At 41.3% G+C, this 25,677-nt stretch overlaps 1 protein-coding gene across 1 annotated transcript; it reads left to right on the top strand.

The window, feature by feature from the left end:
* The first annotated feature begins 22,019 nt into the window (after positions 1-22,019).
* On the top strand, positions 22,020-25,505 carry chst14 (carbohydrate (N-acetylgalactosamine 4-0) sulfotransferase 14). Its single transcript, XM_038999588.1, has 2 exons — positions 22,020-22,454; positions 24,401-25,505. Exons 1-2 carry the CDS (start codon positions 22,161-22,163, stop codon positions 25,226-25,228), a joined length of 1,122 nt encoding a protein of 373 aa, XP_038855516.1. The 5' UTR covers positions 22,020-22,160; the 3' UTR covers positions 25,229-25,505.
* The last annotated feature ends 172 nt before the right edge of the window (positions 25,506-25,677 follow it).

The raw sequence follows: 25,677 nt of genomic DNA, 5'->3' as shown, positions 1-25,677 counted from the left end.
AGATTTTGTATATTCAGTTGAAGTCGGAGGTTTACATACACTTAGGTTGGAGTCATTAAAACTTGTTTTTCAACCACTCCACACATTTCTTGTTAACAAACTATAGCTTTGGCAAGTCGGTTAGGACATCTACTTTGTGCATGACACAAGTAATTTTCCAACAATTGTTTATAGACAGATTATTTCACTTATAATTTACTGTATCATAATTCCAATGGGTCAGAAGTTTACATACACTAAGTTGACTTTGCCTTTAAACAGCTTGGAAAATTCCTGAAAATTATGTCATGGCTTTAGAAGCTTCTGATAGGTTAATTGGCATCATTTGAGTCAATTGGAGGTGTACATGTGGATATATTTCAAAGCCTTCAAAATTAAAAAAAAAAAATGGTTCATCCTTGGGAGCAATTTCCAAATCGCCTGAAGGTACCACATTCATCTGTACAAACAATAGTACGCAAGTATAAACACCATGGGACCACGCAGCTGTCATACTGCTCAGGAAGGAGATGTGTTCAGTCTCCTAGAGATAAATGTACTTTGGTGCAAAAAGTGCAAATCATTCCCAGAACATCAGCAAAGGACCTTGTGAAGATGCTGGAGGAAACAGCTACAAAAGTATCTATATCCACAGTAAAACGAGTCCTATATCGACATAACCTGAAAGACCGCTCAGCAAGGAAGAAGCAACTGCTCCAAAACCGCCATAAAAGAGCCAAACTACGGTTTGCAACTGCACATGGAGACAAAGATCGTACTTTTTGGAGAAATGTCCTCTGGTCTGATGAAACAAAAATAGAACTGTTTGGCCATAATGACCATTGTTATGTTTGGAGGAAAAAGGGGGAGGCTTGCAAGCCGAAGCACAGGGGTGGCAGCATCATGTTGTGGGGGTGCTTTGCCGCAGGAGGGACTGGTGCACTTCACAAAATAGATAACATCATGAGGAAAGAAAATTATGTGGATATATTGAAGCAACATCTGAAGACATCAGTCAGGAAGTTAAAGCTTGGTCGCAAATGGGTCTTCCAAATGGACAATGACCCCAAGCATACTTCCAAAGTCGTGGCAAAATGGCTTAAGGACAACAAAGTCAAGGTATTGGAGTGGCCATCACAAAGCCCTGACCCCAATCCCATTGAAATGTGTGGACAGAAGTGAAAAAGCGTGTGCGAGCAAGGAAGCTTTCAAACCTGACTCAGTTATACCAGCTCCGTCAGGAGGAATGGGCCACAATTCACCCAACTTATTGTGGGAAGCTTGTGGAAGGTTACCCGAAACGTTTGACCCACGTTAAACAATTTAAAGGCAATGCTTCCAAATAGTAATTGAGTGTATGTAAACTTCTCACCCACTGGGAATGTGATGAAAGAAATAAAAGCTGAAATAAATCCTTCTCTCAACTATTATTCTGACATTTCACATTCTTTAAATAAAGTGGTGATCCTAACTGACCTAAGACAGGGACTTTTTACTAGGATTAAATGTCAGGATTTGTGAAAAACTGAGTTTAAATGTATTTGGCTAAGGTATATGTAAACATCCGACTTCAACTGTATATTTAAATGTCCAGTATTTTTTAAATGACGCGAAGAATTGTCCCCCAGCCATTTGACTTAACTTTTACTTAGGAAATTAATATTAAAATGTGCACATTATTAATAACTTTTTCCATTAATGCAAACATATACTACCAGTCAAAGGTTTTAGAACACCTACTCATTCAAGGGGTTTTCTTTATTTTTTTACTATTTTCTACATTGTAGAATAACAGTGAAGACATCAAAACTATGAGATAACACATATGGAACATGTAGTAACCAAAAAAGTGTTTGAATAATCTTTTGAATATTTTATAATTTGAGATTCTTCAAATAGCCACCCTTTGCCTGGATGACAGCTTTGCACACTCTTGGCATTCTCTCAACCAGCTTGACCTGGAATGCTTTTTGAAGTTCTTGAAATTTTCCGTATTGACTGACCTTCATGTCTTAAAGTAATGATGGACTGTCATTTCTCTTTGCTTATTTGAGCTGTTCTTGACATAATATGGACTTGGTCTTTTACCAAATAGGGCTATCTTCTGTATACCACCCCTACCTTGTCACAACACAACTGATTGGCTCAAACACATTAAGAAGGAAAGAAATACCACAAATTAACTTTTAAGAAGGCACACCTGTTAATTGAAATGCATTCCAGGTGACTACCTCATGAAGCTGGTTGAGAGATTGCCAAGAGTGTGCAAAGCTCTCATCAACGCAAAGGGTGGCTATTTGAAGAATCTCAAATGTAAAATATATTTTGATTTTGTTTAACACTTTTTTGGTTACTACATGATTCCTTATGTGTTATTTCATAGTTTTGATGTCTTCACTATTATTCTACAATGTAGAAAATAGTAAAAATAAATAAAAACCCTGGAAAAAGTAGGTGTTCTAAAACTTTTGGCTGGTATTGTATATTTGTGTTCTTTTGTTGAGAAAGTATTTTTATCAAATAAATGCATGATTATTGATTAAAATCACACAATTTAGCTCTGTCCCTCAGTGTACACTCAACCCCGTTACGCCAACCAAACTCCGCCAATAAAAATGGTCAGTCCACCCTTATGTGCCATCATTAACAGCAAGTGACATTATTCAACCATTTTTAACTGCATGGTACAGAAACAGGCAAGTAATCACATTCTTTAATATCTGTGTTTTATTGTTTTTTAAAGACAGGTGGGGATCGTCGAGCAGACCAACTCAACCCCATTAAATGAAATAAAGATGGAAAACTAGTACTTATCAAAATTATACTTTAACCCATAAAAATATACAATCTTTTAATTTCGTTGCACACCATGTGGTCTCCTGTCCTTCACCAGATGAGGAGCAGAGGCCATTTTGAGCCCCCCCAAAAAATTAACCCCGTCACACTCAACCCGTACACATGTTTCATTGTAACAGGGGTTGTAAACCTGTGACAGGGTTGAGTTATATACTTTATTTATGAATATTGCATCTAAACAAATTAATTATTCAATATATTATACATTATATATTGTTTATATTCACTTATGAAACATGCTGTAATGTGTTCTATGTGAACAAAAAAATATATTTTAAGGCAGGTAGCTCCTTTAAGTCGCTCTAGATCCTAAATTACTCAAGGATTAGTGTATACATGCATATATTCTAAGAATCTTTGATTTAACGTTATCCACTGAAACATCTAGGGAATGATGGCACCCACATCAACAGCAGAAAGACAAACGCAGTGTCGAGCACGTCAAAATGCTGACCCAGAAAAAAGGGAACAATACCTTGAGAGAGAGCGTCAGAGATGGAAGAGATGTTGAGGCAGGGAAAAAGAAAAAGATCAGTGATTTAAGTGAGAGAGACCAGCGTCAGAAGCGTAAACAGTGGAGAACAGCATACAAAAGAAGCAAGGAGGGGAAAGGAGCACTGAGGAACTTGACCACTCCTCCACAAAGTCCAGATCATGTTCCAGAACAGTCCCCACAGCCAGGATCTTCAAGGTCAGGGCAATGTGGCAATGGTACATGGAACTTTTTTGAGTCAAGCCATGGAAAAGGGGCTGATGGTGGGGCTGATGGTGTGGGAGGAACGTTGAAGAGAACGGCTTGATATCAGTGATGCACAGGAGCTTTACAAAGCCCTCCGTGAGACAAACACGTCAGTGAAGCTGTTCTTTGTGAAGAGTGCCGATGTTGAACGTCCGATGGAGATGATGTCAAGCCCGATAAAAGCGGTGCCCTCCACCATGACAATACACCAGGTCATCACCCTTGCTCCTGGTGAACTGATGTCTCGTGATGTCAGCTGCCTTTGTTCAAAAATGAAGGACCTAAACTGTACATGCTTTAACACACACCACTTCAGTTTCTGGCAGAAGGTCCTGGCTGCTCCAGAACAGCCAGCCAATGAGGAAAATCCACAACCTGTGGATGAAATCCAGTGGGAAAATCCAGGTCTTCTTGAGCAGTGGTGTGTAGTGGAATACGATGATGACCTTTATCCAGGCTTCATCCTCTGCACGGATGAAATGAGTGTACAAGTGAAATGTATGCATCGTGTAGGACCAAAAACATTTTTATGGTCTTTTGGAGATGACATCCACTGGTATCAGTTTGATGAAGTCCTTGAGATGATTCCACCACCACAGCGTGTGACATCCTGCCACGTAGAGGTTGAGAGAGACATGTGGGCCAGAATGAGTGAACATGGTGCTCCTGAGAAGAAGGATAGTCATGCTGACACTCCTGCTGTGGTTACAGCTGTTATCGCGTTCCAAATGCCCTTGGAAAATGTTCCTACAGTTTGATGACACGTTTAACTTTTCTGATGAAACCCGTTGAAGGTTATTAATTACCCTAATGCTGGATGTGTTTTTATTTATTTTTCGATATTTACTATGGGTTGGTTAATAAAACCCAGATTATTCTAAATATATCTAATGTCCTTATTACATGGTTGCATACAATGAAATGAAATGTTTTGGGGTAAATCTTGGAGGGATTTTGATAGTAAACTAAACTAGTTTATATAGAAACCAATGTGTCTCTTCAACCCCGTTACAGTATTCAACCATCACCCTAGTCTCAATCCTGTCACATGACAATATTTGTTAAATAAAATGTCAAAGATGAATAAATATGAATTGAATGTTTTCTGAGCTCAGTCTGAAATGTTAAGGACAATCCCAAGAAGATTAGATTTATGTTGAAATTCTGAATTGAAAGCATTTTTTTATTTAAACGATGAGCCCGTTGACACGTGTCTATTTCAGGGTTTACTATAGCAACATTGCGATTTTTCATACATTTTATATTTATAATAATTGAATTGGTTTGGGGGACACATGAGCATTAGGTAAATGTTGATTTTATAACAAGTATATTTTATAATCATATTCAGACAACTTCCATATTGTTGGTGACGGGGTTGAAGATAAATAGTGTCCATATCAGACAAAAATTGACAATAATAAAACGGCTTTAATGCCTGAGGTGGGAAAATATATTTTCTTGAAAGTTTAATATGTACTTAATGCTGTGGGGTGTTCAGAAAATGCATATAATCTAGTAAAAAATAAAGTTTATTTAAAACAAATATTACCGCAGCCCAAGAATGACCCTTATGTTATACTAGGGACATTGTGTTTCCATAGGTAGGGCTGACAGTGAGGACTTGTGAAGAGCAGAAACAGTGACTTCCTTACAATTGAACAGTCACTGCCCAAGCCTGAAGCAGGGTTGTTTCGGACGTATACAGTCCACATTCGAAGTTCCCATAAACCAAATGGCAAAAACATTCAATAAAATCCAGCGAATTGGTGCAACAACAAAAATGATGTATTATTCTTACATCTAACAAAAATGATTCTCCAATCAACTTAAGGCATAGACTACCTGACATGAAAATACATAATATGGTCTGTATGTATTGTAATGATACAGCAGGGAGCAGGCCTCGAACCTTCAACCTTTTAGCCCGAAGTCCGGCGCGCAATCGACTGTGCCGCAAAAGCATGCTCGTGCGGCAGAGTCGATTTCCGCGCTTATAAACCCAGGGTCGTTACACTATGTACGGTCAAAAGACTACACCGCTCCCACGTCTAGCTAGGACTCCCGCGCGAAGGCCCAACTTCCTGCCTTTAGCCTATCACTAACACACTTGCCACGGTACAATGAATGGGTAAGATAGGGAGCCAAAAACGAAGGTACACTAATAACAAAATAATATATCTCGATCAAGTAAGTATAAATCATAAAGGTACGTACCTAATAGTTCATCACATACATTCATATTTCATATACAGTGCCTTCGGAAAGTATTCAGAACCCTTGACTTTCTTCACATTTTGTTACGTTACAGCTTTATTCTAAAATTGCCTAAATATATTTTATCCCCCTTATCAATCTACACACAATAGCCCATAATGACAAAGCAAAACAGGTTTTTAGAAATGTTTGCTAATTTATAAAAAATTTAAAAAAATAACGGACCAAGGCCCTTCTCCCCCGATTGCTCAGTTTTGCCGGGCGGACAGCTCTAGGACAAGTCTTGGTGGTTCCAAACGTCTTTCATTTAAGAATGATGGAGGCCACTGTGTTCTTGGGGTCCTTCGATGCTGCAGAAATGTTTTAGTACCCTTAACCACATCTGTGCCTCGACACAATCCTGTCTCTGACCTCCACGGACAATTCCTTCGAGCTCATGGCTTGGTTTTCGCTCTGACATGCACTGTCAACTGTGGGACCTTATTTAAACAGGTGTGTGCCTTTCCAAATCATGTCCAAAAACCGAATTTACCACAGGTGGACTCCAATCAAGTTGTAGAAACATCTCAAGGATGATCAATGGAAATAGGATGCACCTGAGCTCAATTTCGAGTCTCATAGTGAAGGGTCTGAATACTTATGTAAATAAGGTATTTCTGTTTTTTATTGTTAATAAATGTGCAAACATTTCCAAAAACGTGTTTTTGCCTTGTCATTGTGTAGATTGATGAGGATTTAAAAAATATATATATATATTGTAGAATAAGATTGTAACGTATCAAATTGTGGAAAAAGGAAAGGGGTCTGAATACTTTCTGAATGCACTGTATTCCAGGCATTTATATATCAATTCCAGTTGTACTTTATCAAAAGCCTTTAAAAAAAATCTGTCTGATTAGGATGAATAATATCCGACATTACCTTTTTAATTCTATACGCCATGGAATTTGTCTGAATTTTTGCATCACAACACTGAATTGTAATGGTCCTCCAATTTTTTTTAATGGACTGGATCTTTATATTTACCACTTGGGTCCTGTTTCAGTAGTTATGAAAATCAGACCTTCTTGTTGAGTATCTGATAATCTACCATTTTTATAGGAGTGGTTAAAACGGTCCTCTGAGTACATCAAAAAAGGTTTGGTATACCTCAACTGGTATGCCATCTATCCCAGAATTTTTCCCAGACTTAAAGGCTTTAATTGCATAAATAAAATCCTCCTCTGTAGTTTGGCCTTCACATGAGTCTTTCTGTACAGTTGTTAATTTTACATTATTAACAGAAAAAAAATCCATACAATTAACATCGGTTAGTGAAGATGGAGGAGACTGAAATGAAAACATATGCTTAAAATAATTAGCTTCCTCTTTAACAATATTGTTTGGTGAATCATGGATGACTCCATCATTCGTATCAAGTTTCAGTAAATTATTTTTGGTAGCATTTCTATGTTGAAGATGTTGTTGTTTTTTCCGCATATTCCATCCAGTTCACTTAATTTTTTTATAATATGTTGCATTTGATCTTTCTTGAATAACTTCCTCTATTTCTTTTTGTTTTTTCTATAACGTAGAATAACGCTATCTATCTGTACTGTTAGTCCTTTTTACTTTGTTAATATGAACTATTTTGACCTAAATTGCTTTTGTTTTAAAGATGAGTATGTCACGCCCTGGCCTTAGTATTCTTTGTTTCCTTTATTATTTTAGTTAGGTCAGGGTGTGACATGGGGAAGGTATTTGTTTTTGTATTGTCTAGGGTGGTTGTATGGTTTAGGGGGTTAAGTAGAGTAGATGGGTTTGTGTTTAGTGTAGGTGTCTAGCTGTGTCTATGGTTGCCTGAATGGTTCTCAATCAGAGACAGATGTCATTAATTGTCTCTGATTGGGAGCCATATTTAAGACAGCCATAGGCACTAGGTTAATGTGGGTAATTGTCTATGTTGTACGTTTGTAGCTTGTGTGTGCACTTACGTCTATAGCTTCACGATCGTTTGTTGTTTTGTTTCAGTTTGTTAAAGTGTTCGTTGCGTGTTTTTTCCTTTCTCTAAAATAAAAGAGAATGTATTTTGCACACGCTGCGCCTTGGTCCACTCTCTCTCAGCAAGACGATCGTGACAGAGTATTGACTTGCATGTCCTCTAAAGCCACATTTAAAAGTGTCCCATACAATAAGGGGATTTGCTGTACCTATGTTATGTCGGAAAAAGTCAGTTACAAATGATTCTGTTCTAGTTAAAAACATATGATCATCCAATAGGCTTTGATTAAATTTCCAATATCCTCTCCCACATGGAAATTCTGTAAGAGTAATGCATATGCCAATTATTTGATGATCCATTAAGCCAAGATAGTGCAGGTCCCAGTGAGTCCCAGGACCTGGGCCGTGGAGGTGGAAACACAAAAGTCTGAGGCTTTTTGGTAAAACACTAGGGTAAATCCTCAGTGGAAATGCAACATTATTAAAGTGTAGGGAGCTCCTAATGTGAACATTGGTGCTCAGCATGCCCACAGAGCATTTTAGATCTGCCAAGTGGTAGAATGCTAACACACCAGACCAGCTAGGCCACAAACAAAACAAACCAATATGATATCTACAGAATCCCCTGCTATAATATTGACTGATGAAGCTCTACTACAGCGAAGACAGGAAATTATATTGACAGCCATGCTCAAGAGAATTTCCTGTTTATCAGAGTATAAAATGCGGTTCCCTGAGTGCCGAAGCTTATCTCTGGAAATGTCAATGTCAGTGTGTAAAGGACACATTACAGTGTACATCTCATTTCTTCTCTCTACAAATTCATTAGAGATTCGCACCCTGAGTCCTAACCTCATAATGCACTTAAGGACAAGAAAGTCTCATGGACAAGGAAGCTTGTTGTTCATTTATCTACAAGGCGGTTGCTTACTGCTACTATAACAACATAATGATTACATTACAATATCATTTTGCTGGTATTGGCCATGTGAATTATAGACCAGTATCCAGGCTTGAAATATTGATTCAGTAAATTACCTTTGTCCAAAACATAAATTATAGTGTACCTACCTACTACACAACCACGGACGATGCATACCCCTCCACTGGCTCACACTGATAGGGCATGATTTCAGTTGGTCATGATTGAGTCATGGCAACAGAGCAGTTTTCAATGCCACAGTGTTGAACTGAAGATAAGACGAGGACCTTTGATTCCAAATCTTTATCGCCTTGTTATCTTTCCTTGCCAGTCAGATATAAACTTTAAGCCATATAATCTAAACATTCCCACATCAGGGGTGGTTAGGGGGTGTGTTTTCCTGGATTAGTGCATATGTTCCGCTGTGTGTCTGCATGAGGAAAAGCTGAAGAACATACGCACATCCAGGTACTTCTTTGTAGGTGCTGGAGTTATGGGTGAATTCATGAAAATGCTGCTGTTCATGCTCCCAGGTGATTTTATTGTTACAATGTTTCGACCCTTAGGTCTTCATGAGCAGCCATGTGTCTGTACGAGCAGCTATGTGTGTATCTATGTCAGTGTGTGTGTGTAAATATACTAGAATAGTAAACTTTTTGTTGTTGTCGACATACTGGGTACATGTTGTTAGTCCCCACAAGATGAAATGCTATTTCTAGGGGGTTTAGGGTTAGTGTTAGGGTTAGGTTTAGGGTTAGGAGCTAAGGTTCGTTTTTGGGTTAGAGTTTGGAGCTAGGGTTAGGTTTCGGGTTAAGGTTTTCGGGTTAAGGTTAGGGGTTAAAATCCTCCCTGGATTTTGTGTTAAAAGCTCTACAACAAAGATTTCTTAGTGTCCAACAAGCTTTCTCTGCCCTTAACCTTGTTCTGAACACCTCCAAAACCAAGGTCATATGGTTTGGTAAGAAGAATGCCCCTCTCCCCACAGGTGTGATTACTACCTCTAGAGCTTGAGGTAGTCACCTCATACAAGTACTTGGGAGTATGGCTAGACGGTACACTGTCCTTCTCTCAGCACATATCAAAGCTGCAGGCTAAAGTTAAATCTAGACTTGGTTTCCTCTATCATAATCGCTCCTTTTTCACCCCAGCTGCCAAACTAACCCTGATTCAGATGACCATCCTACCCATGCTAGATTACGGAGATGTAATTTATAGATCGGCAGGTAAGGGTGCTCTCGAGTGGCTAGATGTTGTTTACCATTCGGCCATCAGATTTGCCACCAATGCTCCTTATAGGACACTGCACTCTATACTCCTCTGTAAACTGGTCATCTCTGTATACCCGTCGCAAGACCCACTGGTTGATGCTTATTTATAAAACTCTCTTAGGCCTCACTCCCGTCTATCTGAGATACCTACTGCAGCCCTCATCCTCCACATACAACACCCGTTCTGCCAGTCACATTCTGTTAAAGGTCCCCAAAGCACACACATCCCTGTGCTCGTCATTTTCAGTTCGCTGCAGCTAGCGACTGGAACGAGCTGCAACAAACACTCAAACTGGACAGTTTTATCTCAATATCTTCATTCAAAGACTCAATCATGGACACTCTTACTGACAGTTGTGGCTGCTTCGCGTGATGTATTGTTGACTCTAACGTCTTGCCCTTTGTGCTGTTGCCTGTGGCCAATAATGTTTGTACACTGTTTTGTGCTGCTGCCATGCTGTGCTGCTGCCATGTTGTGTTGCTACCATGTTGTTGTCATGTTGTGTTGCTACCATGCTGTGTTGTCATGTGTTGCTGCCATGCTATGTTGTTGTCTTAGGTCTCTCTTTATGTAATGTTGTGTTGTTTCTCTTGTTGTGATGTGTGTTTTGTCATATATTTTTATTTAATACATTTTATCTGTAATCCCAGCCCCTGCCCCTGCAGGAGGCCTTTTGGTAGGCTGTCATTGTAAGTAAGAATTTGTTCTTACCTGACTTGCCTAGTTAAATAAAGGTTAAATAAATAGGGAAATAGGATTTTGAATGGGACTGAATTGTGTCCCCCCACAAGGTTAGTTATACAAGACTGTGTGTGTGTTAGTGGGAGGTCCTGTGATGAACTGAAGTGGGTTAGAGTTACCAGGCTACTCTACACCACTGTGAAGACAAACACTTTCTGGGCTCTCTGAGTATCCCTTTCAGGGCTATAAGTAGCAACCAGTGTGGGATTTCACTTAGCGTGTGTTGCTGCACAGGGGCATTGTGGGAAATGATACAGTAAACTCCATATCGTCATCTCTGGCAGCTGTGTGGGTTTGAGTAGTGTGTTGTGCTAAAAGCATCAGCATCTATATCCATCTATCCTTAGTGATTCAAATACTATACTGCATGTTGACTCTTAACTCGTGACCATGTAAATCTTATCAAAATGTCCACCTTTACCAAGACCTCAGCCAAATCATAATCTGTCCTCATATCCAATCCACCACATCGGTGGTATAATTCAATCATAGAATTAGTGTTACCTTATCATTTATTAACAATGGTGCAATTTAGAAAAACAAAGGCCTTAACAGAACAGTGCACCAACCGTTTACCAACAGGATGTCAACAGTGTGCCAGTCTGTTGAACCAGACTGCTGACTGAGCCAACCCTGAGAGTCTACTGGACTCAGCCTCTGTGTTTTAGCGTGTGTTATTGAGTAAACTGATGAGCTTCTCTAGCCTATTTATCTCTGACTGTCAGACTGTTTCTCACTCCCTCTGTGGAAGTGCTGAGTGTTATTGTACTGTGGCACTGAGATCCTATTTCCCCACAGCGTGATCTGCTCTCCCAGCATCAGGACCTGTCCTGCACTGCTTCTGCTCTGTTTCACTAGCCGGCCCATACTGCACTCACTGCCTCTGGCGTGCTCACACACTCACGCGTGAAACTGTGAAGGACAGAGTAGGACACTCAGCAGGACACTCAGCAGCACTCCACACGTCTACTCTAGCTAGCCGACTCCTGGGTTAAGTCTATGAATGGTCCGCATAAAATATCTTGTACATAGTAAAGCTATTACTACTAATATTCTGCTCCCAACACATACCGACATTTTGAACTACAGCGCAACATTACATTAGACTGTTTGTGAATGGAGAAAGGAAATGCTTCAAGCCCGAGCATAAAGTGGAGAGATGTGGGCCGTGTATTGATTTACCAAGGCCTGGACCATAGTCAACTAAAACTATCCTATTGATCCATGTTTGTTATTTACCGTAGCTCGTATATCAATAATCTACTGCCATTTACTGCTCGCTGTCCTGATTCATGTTGTTTTCTTCCCTTTTGTTTTTGTCCTGCCAATTCAATCAACTCAGAATGTATCAGTTCACCATAGTAAATATCAATAGGAGATAAAAGAGCAGCTCTTCGAGCAGGAGCATAGTGCAGAAAAACACATAGAGGCCTTAGCACATCACACACATCTCAGATAGGCCTATGAAAGCTTTTGATATCAGTTACTGTACTACACATCACCACACCATGCATTTCTTAAAGAGACACTTAAAGAGAGCTCTAAATATAAGCCAACAAAGGTCTCATTGTATCCTGATGTTATCATTCATTCTAGTCTAAGTCCTGTCTCTTTAAGGCTGTGTCTAAAATCACTCTTGTTTTCCTATTTACCTGGGCTTTCGGATACGGTTACCTCTAAATGAGTTTCACTGGCGTCCGTAGCCATGGTAACGGCACACCTTGTCTGTGGTGAGAGAAAAAGGGAGTGATCATGGAGGTTGTAGTTGTCTTTAGTGTGAGAGTCCCTTGTCAGGAAAGAAAAAGTGAAAATGCTGTGGACAGAGCAGCACTCACTGAGTGAAGGGAGAAACATGAGAGTTCACGCAAAGGGCGCACTTTGAATGGCACACTTGTCCCTTGCTCTCCTCTATCTAGCTATGCTCCTCTCTCCCCTCTTTCGGAGGGTCCCTTGGTGACTAGCTTGTTAATGGCAAGGGGAACCGCTCAGAGACCACTGTGCTGCACACATTTGTGTACAAACATCACTGCTATTATAAAGCCAAACAAACACCTAAGATAGCTGGAAAAAGTTTTGCAATTATATGACACTAACACACCTTTCAAATGACACCCAACACACTTTTCAAATCAATATAATCACAACTGAACAAAATCACAGGATACTCACAGTATTATTTCCCTCTGCCTCTCCTCCTCTCCTTGCCTCACTGCAGCTGTGAATAATGTGTTAACCCAGCAGGGAAGCACTTTGTTGCTCCAGACCTGCATTTGATTACAGACTCTCCACGTAAGCACAACGTGGATAATACTCGTCACACATGACTGCAGTGCTCCCTCAGATCAAAACCACATGGTACACCCACCAAGACCACCACCACTTCTAACAGACACCATTTAAGAAACATAATGTATCGACATGAAACATGCTGGTGATATCTTGCATGTTTGGTAAAACACAAACCACCAGAGAATCGTCTCAACACCTCCCTCACACACATAGCTCTCTGGCTGCAAAACCTCTCATCCAACACCTGTCAGTCTCTAGACACCATCACGTTGTTGAGCCACAGATTTTCAGATGTACAGTGGAAACACATGGTGTGTAAAATTCTAAGCACTTGGGCCAGAAGCCTGGCATGGTGAGACAGTCCTGAGAAAGAGATGGGGAGAAATAGAGACAGACATATAAAGACAGGGGGGTAGAGATAGAGGGAGCGAGAGGGAGAGAGAGAGAGAGGGAGAGAGAGAGAGAGGGAGAGACAGAGAGTGTGATCAACAACGTGCTGTACTCTCTCTGCTACATGCTTGTCCTTTCTGAGGGTGACAGGGTCTGACAGAGCCTCTCAGAAATGTCTCACCAAGAATGGCTCTTTGTCCTGACTGACCATAGTTAGGGCAGGACAAGGAGCCAGCAATCATGTGTGGAGATGTATAAGAGGGAATGTGTATATTGTGTGTATTGATGTGTGTGAGAGTATGTTATTGGTTGTAAGGGAGTAGTGACTGTGTTAGTGTATGCCGGTATTCATGTATTTGGTGTGGAAGTGTGTATGAGTGTTTGCATATGTGTACAGTATGTATCAACATACTGGGTATGGATGTACAGTGCCTTCAGAAAGTATTCATACCCCTTGACTTATTCCACATTTTGTTGTGTTACAGCCTGAATTCAAAATGTATTAAATATATATATTGTTCTCACCCATCGACACACAATACCCCATAACGACAATTTGAAAACATGTTTTTAAACATTTTGGCAAATTTATTGAAAATGAAATACAGAAATATCTAATTTACATAATGTGTCTTTTTGGGTAAGTCTCTAAGAGCTTTCCACACCTGAATTATGCAACATTTACCCATTATTCTTTTCAAAATTCTTCAAGCTCTGTCAAGTTGGTTGTTGATCATTGCTAGACAGCCATATTCAAGTTTTGCCATAGATTTTCAAGTAGATTTAAGTCAAAACTGTAACTCAGTTACATTCAGTGTCTTCTTGGTAAACAACTCCAGTGTAGATTTGGCCTTGTGTTTTAGGTTATTGTCCTGCTGAAAGGTGAATTAATCTCCTAGTGTCTGTTGGAAAGCAGACTGAACCAGGTTTTCCCCTAGGATTTTGCCTGTGCTTAGCTCCATACTGTTTATTTTTTTGTCCTGACAAATTCTCCAGTACTTAATGATTACAAGCATACCCATAACATGATGCAGCCACCACTATGCTTGGAAATATGGATGGTGGTACTCAGTAATATTTTGTATTGGATTTGTCCCAAATATAACACTGTGTGCTTTGTCACATTCTTTGCAGTATTACTTTAGTGCCTTGTTGCAAACTGGATGCATGTTTTGGAATATTTAAATTCTGTAAAGGTTTCCTTCTTTTCACTGTCATTTAGGTTAGTATTGTGGATAAACTAAAATGTTGCTGACTCATCCTCCATTTTCTCCTATCACAGCCATTAAACTCTGTAACTGTTTCAAAGTCATTATTGGCCTCATGGTGAAATCCTTGATTTACTTCCTCTCCAGCAACTAAGTTAGGAAGGACGCTTGTATCTTTGTAGTGACTCAGTGTATTGATTCACCATCCAAAGTTTAATTAATAACTTCACCATGCTCAAACGGATATTCAATGTCTGCTTTTTTTATTTTATCTACCAATAGGCGCCCTTCTTTGCGAGGCATTGGAAAATCTCTCTGGTCTTTGTGGTTGAATCTGTGTTTGAAATTCACTGCTCGACTGAGGGACCTTACAGATAATTGTGTGTGTGGGGTACAGAGATTAGGTAGTCATTCAAAAATCATGTTAAACACTATTATTGCTATTATCCATGCAACTTATTATGTGGCTTGTTAAGATTTTTTTTTAAATTACTCCTGAACTTAATTATTCTTGCCATAACAAAGGGGTTGAATACTTATTGACTCAATACATTTCAGTTTTCATTTTCTATTAATTTTACAAATTTCAAAAAACATAATTCCACTTTGACATTACGGTATATTTTGTGTAGGCCAGTGACAAAACATTTTAAATTCAGGATGTAGAACAACACAATGTGGAAAAAGTCAAGGGGTGTGAATACTTTCTGAAGGCACTGTATGTGCCTGGGCATATTTTGGGTGTGTGAGTAGAATAGCTTTAGCTGAGCTGACAATATGAGTGTATGTTGAGCATGTGTCTGCATGGCAGTGTGTGTGTGTGTGTGTGTGTGTGTGTGTGTGTGTGTGTGTGTGTGTGTGCGTGCGTGCGTGCGTGCGTGCGCGCGTGCGTGCGTGCGTGCGTGCGTGCGTGTGAATATGAGTGTGTGCGCCTGTCTGTGCTGTGGTAGACAGACTTGAGAGCAGAGCTGCAGATGGGATGAGAGAAGCACGAGGAGCGGCCATGTGCTCTGCAGAAGCAGAGAGAGAGAGATGCCTTTGACAAGGGTACAGCTGCAACACAGTGTGACAGTGGCATAGCATCACAATGCTGTGTTGCAGTGGAGCTGCTGTGTAGCCACTGAAGAGCTCAACATCACTCCACTGTGACACAGCCCTGTGCAATGGCTTCATAGCACAGCTGATTGTCATAAGCACAGTAGGACAGCTAACAGCTAACTGCCATAGCTCAATGGCATAGCTCAGTGCTATGATAAATAGCGCAATGGGTTGGCTAAAGTGTCGTAGCTTGACAGCGTAAACAGCTTGTTGTCGAAGCGGACAGACGAGGTGGAACTGTGCAACCCTTTACCTATTTTAGCGGCACAACTTGACAGGGCTGCGCACCACTGCAGAAAAACCTTAGGGAACATCGATCTGCCCTTCTGCACAATGTTTTACCCAGACCAGCGGCGTTGCTGCTGCTGCTTCCTCTCTCTGCGGCTTTGGGAGAAACAAAGGGAAATAAAATACAAACAGAAAGATAAACAGCAGCTTTGGGGTTGTTATTAAAAATATAGGATGGCGATCAGGTATGAAATGGAGGGCAACTAAGGTATTTGAAGGTATGGATGAGGATGAGGGTTGGAGCCAAATTCCCTTACTTTAACAGATACCTGTAGCCTGAAGGCAAGTTTTTAATTGGATTACAAATGTCCCTTATAATGAGGAAGCAAACCTAGTAAGTAGTACTACATAGCAAGGTGGGCGTGGGGGACAAGGACATAGAATCCATAGATTCAGGTCAGGGCCTCTAGTTGGTTACAGAATATCGGTTGTTATTGACTAGAGTGCCAATAACGTCTGCAATGCATTACAACAGGGTTGTTATTGTCACATTTACCCCTCTCTTTGTCTCACTCTCACTTCTCTCCATCCTCTGATGAGAAATATCTGAAGTTTAGCAACCACAGGTTCCCATGGCAACAGAGTCTTGGCAAATCAGAACCGAAGGAGACGCCAAAGGGATCTACCACCACAAGAGGCTTGTCCCTCCTCACTCCAAGGAAGACTCAACTATCACCACTGCTTCGCTAACACATACAAGCTGACATCACAATGAGATCGACAGGAATATGATGGCCAGATGATGTTCCCTGTCACCATACTGCAAGTCTTACCATATGCAAGAATATATCATCTATAAAACCGAGAGCAACAACATCAGCTATAATATGACAGCAGGAGTTGGAGTGAAAAAGAGGAAGATAGAAGGGATCAAAGAGAAGATGGACTAAATTGAAGTCTAGATGTGAACAGTAGCAGAAGACAGAGGAGAAAAGGTTGGATGGTGGGACAGAGCGTGAGATACACAAAGCAGCAGTCACATGACCAACAGGGTTACACTTACCCTACTGACCACTAGTGAGGTAATAGGCTTCCATCCTGTGCCATGCAATAACAAAAAAACTAAACAAATTGGCCTTTTTTCCCCTCACACTGGCCATCTCACAATGGCACAGTGATGTGAGGCCGACACTTCATGTGCAAACTGTTTTTAATGTTACCTACTGAAGCATATTTGCATCCTATGAACTTGGAGAATACAGTAAAGCATTATTCATTTACCAGGAAGAAATGTAAAATGCTGTTCCATTCCATTGGGTGTTGAGCATTACACCAACCTGCTACATGTTGAATTGCGTCAAGAGCAAGCTAACAGTAATTATATCATTCTACCATTGTGCTCCAGTACTACACATACAGTACATGTACTTTACAATTGACACAATGGATGTTTAAAGAGAAATAGCGTTCGTTACTGTGTAAGAATGCAGTCTTACCTTGCTGCTATTGTGTCTGTGTGCGGAGATACTGTATCTCTATGCGAGTGTTGTGTGTGCGCGTGGCCGTTCAACCTGCCTGCTGTCACTGTGGAACTAGGGCATTACCTGGAGTCAGGTGTCACTGCGCAGATGCAGTGAGGGCTTGAGTGTGTCCGTGTGTGTACCCCTTGCATGTGACAGTGTGTTTTTGTTTCCAAATGTTAAGACTGTAAGTCCACGCAGTGGCTATTTGTTGTAATTGTCGGCACATGGCATCTGCAGTATGTTTGCATGCATATAGAACTTTCTGTGGGACTGTGTGTAGACACGTTCATGTTTAAGTGGCTAGGAGGTGTCTCTCTGAGGGAAGGGCGTGAGGAAGGGGTGGTCTGTCGGCCTGTGATAGGAGAGACGCCGGGTGTCCTGCTGTGTCAGTTGCTGCGAGCCTAAGGAGGCACAAAGTGATACTTTGTTTCCTAGCCTGATCTGCCAGTGCAGGAGAACAGAGTCGCATTTTGTCATTTCAACTGGCTGACGCACACAAAGCCGATCACTGTGAATGAACTGCAAATGTGCGTGTGTAACTGTGTATGTGTGCCTATTATAGTACATGTGCTACAGTGAGTCTCGTGTTATAGCAGTCTCTCAGAGCACTTCCCTAATGTCAGGAGACCCATCTTGCAGTCTTGAGGAATGCATAGTCTTTGTGGACTCCTTCATAGAGTAGTCTGGTGGAATCAGGATGTTGTCAGAGGGTTCTAACAGTCACAAGATCAATTGTATAGGATTATACAAATCTGAGAGGGTTAGAAAGCATTAGGTCTAAAGAGATATCATTGGATGATCATAAAATGATGAGGCTTTATTGGACTAAAATCCAAATGTTATATTAGGGTAAAGCTATACAAGTTTTATTGAGAAATACATTGTATTGTAATCTGAGATAAAGTACAGTAATCGCATCAGATAAAAAATAATTGTATTTGGCTAGCAGACTACTCGCCATCACTATTTCAAAGTTAGAAGGGTCTCCTCCAGCAGCATAATGGGGTGTCGCGTTACAGCCTAATAGGCATGTATGAGTCACCTATAAAGCCCCTCAGAGCATTGGCAGTATTATCACACTGCAGTCTCATAAGGATATGGTAATGATGGGGCTTTACCAGACTGGAGGCTGGCTTCATTACAGCAGTATAACACATCAAAGACTCACTGCTCTCTGACTGGCTTTATTATTAGAAACTCGCACAAAACACACACACACACAGGGGAAATGTGAGGAGAAATAAGTCTAAATCATTTAACATTATACGAGCAGGGAGATTTATAGGCCAAGATCAACAGCCTGCAGCGATGACTCTCAGTCATACAGTAGCAGCCATTGCTCGTATATCGTAACATGTGGCTTTTAATTTGAATGCAAATGTGTATTGATCGGAATGAAATTCCTCCAGTATGACTGGCCTGTTAGATGATGCTTTATGAAAAACTGGTCCAATTCTTATTCAGGAATGTCATGTCCTGATGGATTGAACTATGTGGTGCTCCAGGAATTGTGCAGTGTTTGAATAGTGTGATTGGATCGGATGCTGTGGTAAGAGGCTCATGGATAAAACTATAGGGAAAATGGACTAAAATATATTACAGGAATGGCTCAGATCCATTTATGGAAGAGGAAGTCAGTACTGAATGCAGACAAAAACAACCCTTCATAGAGTAGTTTGTCGACAACGCTGGGAAAACAGGATGCATATCAATTCATTCCATTCATTCATTCCTAGAATTCCCTCGAGGATGCTTTCTGTGACTGCTATTTTAGCTTGAACCAAATCTGTGAAAATGCACTATCATACTGTACTTAAAGACCAGAGGGTCAAATTACAATTTGGACAGACCTGGGAAGGAATCAAGTGATGTAATTACACTGTGTGACAGAGACATGTCCTCATCCTCCCAATAAGATGCTGTTTGAGCACATTTCCATTTGTAATTTCTTACAGTATATCAACAATACTTTTTGTTACATGTAATCTCTCTCACCATAGATTACAGGGAGTACAAACTGTTTATATGGCAAAGTCAAATGTATAAACAAACAACATACCAATACTGTATGGTTTTGACAACGGATTTGATTTCTGTATATAGCAAGAGACGACTTGACTAAGCTACTGTATCTGAGAAACCACAAACACTTGTCAAAAGCGGAGGACCTTACACCTTGGCAAGGTACCAAATACCAATGCAGTATTTTATGTTCTTTCTAAAAAATAAAAAATGTATCCCCTGCCCCATGAATTATTGACAGTGAAAGTGACGCTTTGGGAAATTGTGTCTCTAGTTCCCACTGCAAAGGGTACAGTACAGACTACAGGGCTACAAAATGCAGCAACTCATTTTGATGACTCCAAACATTCAGTGCTACAGTAGGGGGGAGCATCCATCTGTCTATGTGCCCACTTATCACCTACCCAACCATATATATCCATAGACTTTGAGCAGGGATATAATTATTTTTGCCAAGCCACTTTGGTCTCATTTAAGACATGGAAGTAGGCACTCAGAGCTCATTTAGGGTTAGATGTATGAGCTATGAGATATGTAACCCTCTCAGAGGTCTATTGTCAACAATGCTCCCCATCTGGGAGACAAACAAGGCTGGGCAGTTTTTAAAAAGTCTACACATCAAGGCATGGGGCTTAACTGGATCTTCTTATTGCTCATTCTGCAATGAGTAAGCTAATGAGATACTCGAAAGAAGCCAACCATAACTGATATGTAGACAACTCAGCATCAGCCAACTGTATCTTTACTACAGATAAGAAACCTGAATGTCAATTTCTGGCAAAATTCATGGACTACAATCGAAGGAAAATTGCAATATATAACGGTAAATGCTGCATTGAAGAACGAGGCCAAAATCATTGGCTGAAACACCACATATCCGATGTTACAACGTTTGAGACAATGATTTCTGTTTTATACATTCCATCTAATATATGGGGATAAGGATCGAAAGAATAGCGCGTGAAATGCATAATGGCATCTCTCGGGTCCATGGCAAAATAAGATATGTCACAGGTAGGCCCTACGTCATGGAAGTGATGCAGGGATGGACCCAAGAGAGCGTGGGGGGGTCGGCAACATAGTAAAGATTTTCATTATAACAGAGGCGCTGCATTCTTGGTTATATATACATTGCTATAAGAAGGCGCACGTAAGCATGATATGGAGCACAAAGCATCTATCCTTTATGTAATATGTTATCACAAATATGCCTACTGTATATTGAGACAGTAGCCAACAAACGAAAGCTGTAGGGTGAACATCCAATTGATGCAATCATCGAAAATATGATAATGAAAATGACAAATAGCCAATTATCGCCGCAATTCGAGCCATGCCAAATATGTTCACGCATTTATAATTAAATAAAACAACATTGTCCATTTCCAACGCACAAACACATCTGTAAAGGATGGAGCAATCGTCAGCAGGTCAATGAAAACGAGAGGCTGTGACAAGGTCAGCAGCCTATTGAAAATAAAGACACCATTTATGACAAAGAAAATATGCCAGAATAAAGAACAAGCTCCACCACCTTATAAGTGATCTTGTTTCCCCGCAAATCGGCCTTGAAGTTGCCGGCGGCGCCTTGTATCTCCAATCTAACAGCTCTTCGACCCTCTTTGTGTTGCTGATGCTGCGGGTGCTCGCGACAGACAAGCACGCATGGCCAAGCTTACAGACGGCTCTGATGAGAAATAGAGTCCCGCACAGTTGCACGCACGTGAGGGTGTGGCTGGCGGAGGCTGCGCTTGGCACAAAAATCACCCAACGTCCACAAGCGATCTCCTTCCTCTAGGCTACGATGCCACTCTCCTGTTTGTTAAAAATCGTTGCCTAGCCTAGGCCTATATAGTATATGTTCACATAATAGTTTTGGCTATTGATCTAGTATAAATAATGTCTGGATAGGCATAGTATATGTCTTTGATTTGATTCGGAGTGGAGGTGCTTGTTTGTCATTGACAGTCTTCACGGTCTGTCACAGTGAAGTGGCCTATCACATTCTGTCTGAAAATGATTACTATATTAGTATAGAAAATCTCACTTCAATAAGCCGCAGTGCAATGGATCTCAAATATTGGGCTAAAATTTGATGCGACGAATATGCGCTCTCTCTCTGTATTTATATATGGAGGACATACGTGACACCGTTATTGTTCGTTGGCTGTGGGGCAAGACTGGCATGACTGACTTCGTTGTGTATCTTGAGCCAGCCCTTGCAAAAGGACCAATGAGTGGGTGCTTCCACAATTCACGGAGCATAAAGGCCTCCATAGTTGGACACTATTCCAATGATTTAGCACCACCCTAAAAAATAGGCCTAAAGTAAAACAATACAAAAATGTTACTTCTTTATCAGATCAATGTGCAAAACTGCTGTTGGAAAGACAGACATTCATAATGCAGTAATAAACTGAAAACAGCTAGTTACAACTGTAGGTAGGCTGGTCTTCCAGTAGAAGTCGGCATAGGATTCGTAAAGTCCTTCCCTGCTCCCTCCCAAACCCAAAATATACTCCACAACTACAGCTCCCACAATCCCCTCTGACGCTTTCTTCTTTTTACAGGAACAGGAGTATTTTTGGTAGTAGCAGCCTACTGAGAATACGATATTATGTGTACGTGGTAGTTTACACACTTTTTTCTCCTCATAAAAACAACATATCACATAGCCAACGTACATCATTCAGAGATCGATGATGCCTCCGCGAAACCAAGATTTCGGACTGAAAAAGGCTGGAGGGGCCAGGAGCGGGTCCGTGATAAACTTCAGAAAAACGGTGAACTCCGGCTCTTTACGCCGCAGCTCTGCTGTCTTACCATCGGTGCTGACGTTCGCTGTGATCGTGGCGTCCGGGGGCCTTCTGCTTATGATAGAGAAAGGAATGCTGAATAGTATGGAGACACCACCACCTCTGGGATACAGCAAGAGGTCAGGCTACCTCAGACAAGCCCGAAATCTTGATCCAGCTGTGGACGCAGAATCCCAGGTAAACTGAAGCCACGGTCTGTAGATTCCCAGTAGCCCACCACTTGATTTGGCTGGATATGTTTTGGAAGAATATGACTTTAAAATACCTTAGGCCGACAAATGTATTCATAACCAAATAACTAAAGGACTTATTACTCCATTAATGTTTTTGTTGTCACAGGATACTTTGTGTAAACAAATAATGTAGGCTATAACTTCAAAGTCATTTTATTTATATAAAAGTACATGATGCCATCTCGTCATGAAATGTTAGGCCTTGCTTGAGCACTACAGATATTTAATAGAAATCAAGTGCCGTTTGCCCATGAACATTTCATGGGACGCATTTGCTACATCATTTACATTATCTTAGTGGTCTACTCTGATGGAATGCATATCATAACATGTTGGGTAGGTATTAGATTGACACGAGTGATATTGTACTATTATCTTAAAAGTCTTTAAAAAAGTCTGTCAACTGCGTTTATTTTCAGCAAACTTTACATGTGTAAATATTTGTATGAACATAAGACTCAACAACTGAGGCATAAACTGAACAAGTTCCACAGACATGTGACTAACAGAAATTGAATAATGTGTCCCTGAACAAAGGGGGGGTCAAAATCAAAAGTAACAGTCAGTATCTGGTGTGGCCACCAGCTGCATTAAGTACTGCAGTGCATCTCCTCCTCATGGACTGCACCAGATTTGCCAGTTCTTGCTGTGAGATGTTACCCCACTCTTCCACCAAGTCACCTGCAAGTTCCCGGACATTTCTGGGGGAGAATGGCCCTAGCCCTCACCCTCCGATCCAACAGGTCCCAGACGTGCTCAATGAGATTGAGATCCAGGCTCTTCGCTGGCCATGGCAGAACACTGACATTCCGGTCTTGCAGGAAATCATGCACAGAACGAGCAGTATGGCGGGTGGCATTGTCATGCTGGAGGGTCATGTCAGGGTGAGCCTGCAGGAAGGGTACCACATGAGGGAGGAAGATGTCTTCCCTGTAACACACATCGTTGAGATTGCCTGCAATGACAACAAGCTCAGTCCGATGATGCTGTGACACACCGCCCCAGACCATGACAGACCCTCCACCCCCAAATCGATCCCGCTCCAGAGTACAGGCCTCGGTGTAACGCTCATTCCTTCGACGATAAACGTGAATCCGACCATCACCCCTGGTGAGATAAAACCGCGACTCAGAGAAGCGCACTTTTTGCCAGTCCTGTCTGGTCAAGCGACGGTGGGTTTGTGCCCATAGGCGACGTTGTTGCCGGTGATATCTGGTGAGGACCTTCCTTACAACAGGCCTACAAGCCCTCAGTCCAGCCTTTCTCAGCCGATTATGGACAGTCTGAGCACTGATGGAGGGATTGTGCATTCCTGGTGTGACTCAGGCAGTTGTTGTTGCTATTCTGTACCTGTCCCACAGGTGTGATGTTTGGATGTACCGATCCTGTGCAGGTGTTGTTACACGTGGTCTGCCACTGCGAGGACGATCAGCTGTCCGTCCTGTCTTCCTGTAGCGCTGCCTTAGGCGTCTCACAGTACGGACATTGCAATTTATTGCCCTGGCCACATCTGCTGGCCTCATGCCTCCTTGACGTTCACACAGATGAGCAGGGACCCTGGGCATCTTTCTTTCTATGTTTTTCAGAGTCAGTAGAAAGGCCTCTTCAGTGTCCTAAGTTTTCATAACTGTGACCTTAATTGCCTACCGTCTGTAAGCTGTTAGTGTCTTAACGACCGTTCCACAGGTGCATGTTCATTAATTGTTTATGCTTCATTGAACAAGCATGGGAAACAGTGTTTAAACCCTTTACAATGAAGATCTATGAAGTTATTTGGATTTTTACGAATTATCTTTGAAAGACAGGGTCCTGAAAAAGGGACGTTTCATTTTTTGCTGAGTTTAGTTTTAATGTCTTTTTTCTTTTACATCTCCCCCAAACCCCATTCAGATTCTCCAGGAGATCCGTAACCGCACCATCCGGACCATGTGTGGTCAGAAGAACATGCCTCACAGTGTGTGGTCCCTGAGCCCCCTGCAGAGGAAAACCCTGCTGCAGCACATCCTGGTGAACGACGAGCACCGCTTCCTCTACTGCTACGTCCCCAAGGTGGCCTGCTCCAACTGGAAGAGGGTTCTGAAGGTCCTGAGTGGGGCTCTAGAGAACGTGGACGTCAACATCAAGATGAACCACAAGAGTGACCTGCTCTTCCTGTCCTCCCTGAAGCCTGAGGAGATCCGCTACAGGCTGAAACACTACTTCAAGTTTATGTTTGTCAGGGAACCTATGGAGCGCCTTCTCTCCGCTTACAGGAACAAGTTCGGGGAGATCAAGGCCTACCAGGAGAAGTACGGTGCCGAGATCATCAGGCGCTACAGAAAGGGCCATGCCAAGGATACAGCAGTGGCTGGGGATGATGTGACTTTTGCTGAGTTTGTGCGCTATCTGCTGGATGAGGATGTGGACCGCATGAATGAGCACTGGATGCCCATCTACAACCTGTGTCAGCCATGTGCCGTGTCCTATGACTTCATTGGCTCCTATGAGCATCTGGAGAGTGATGCGGACTATGTGCTACAGCGTATTAGTGCACCTCCACACGTCCACTTCCCTGAGCGACAGACGTGGTACAAGCCTGTCACCAAGGAGACACTGCACTATTACCTATGCAGTCTGCCTCAGAAGCTTCTCAGGGAACTCCTGCCCAAGTATATTCTAGACTTTTCCCTGTTTACTTACCCCTTCCCCAACACAACCACTGAGTACTGCAGACATTAACTGCAAGATGGTATTTTATATTTGGAAATATTATTTTTTCTACAGCATCTTGTTACACATTTGCCATGTGTTTTTTTTTATTCTGAGGGAACAAGCAGTATTTTGATATGTTACTTTTTACATTAGATGTTACATCATTGGGAAATATGAATTATGTGTTTGAGTATATGCATAAAACCACTAAAACTCGAAAGGAATTGTATTTTAGAAGGAAAGAGGATATGTTACTGAATCAAATCAATTAAGAAATTAAACTGTTACCGTCCAATTGCTCTAATTACTGTGCACTCCATCTGGGCTTCAACCAAACATTGACCCAACAAAGTATTAAAGCCCCAATAACACAATATATTTTTATTTTGTAAATACATTTTCCTCTACACTTTTATGGAAATCTCTTATGGGTAATTTAAAGGCTGTTGTGTTGTCTCTGATGTTAGGTACAGACG

This window comes from Salvelinus namaycush, chromosome 8, assembly GCF_016432855.1.
Source record: "Salvelinus namaycush isolate Seneca chromosome 8, SaNama_1.0, whole genome shotgun sequence".
NCBI classification, from domain to species: Eukaryota; Metazoa; Chordata; class Actinopteri; order Salmoniformes; family Salmonidae; genus Salvelinus; species Salvelinus namaycush.
Note: the sequence above shows the minus strand (reverse complement) of the source record. Positions and strands in the feature narration are given on the sequence as shown.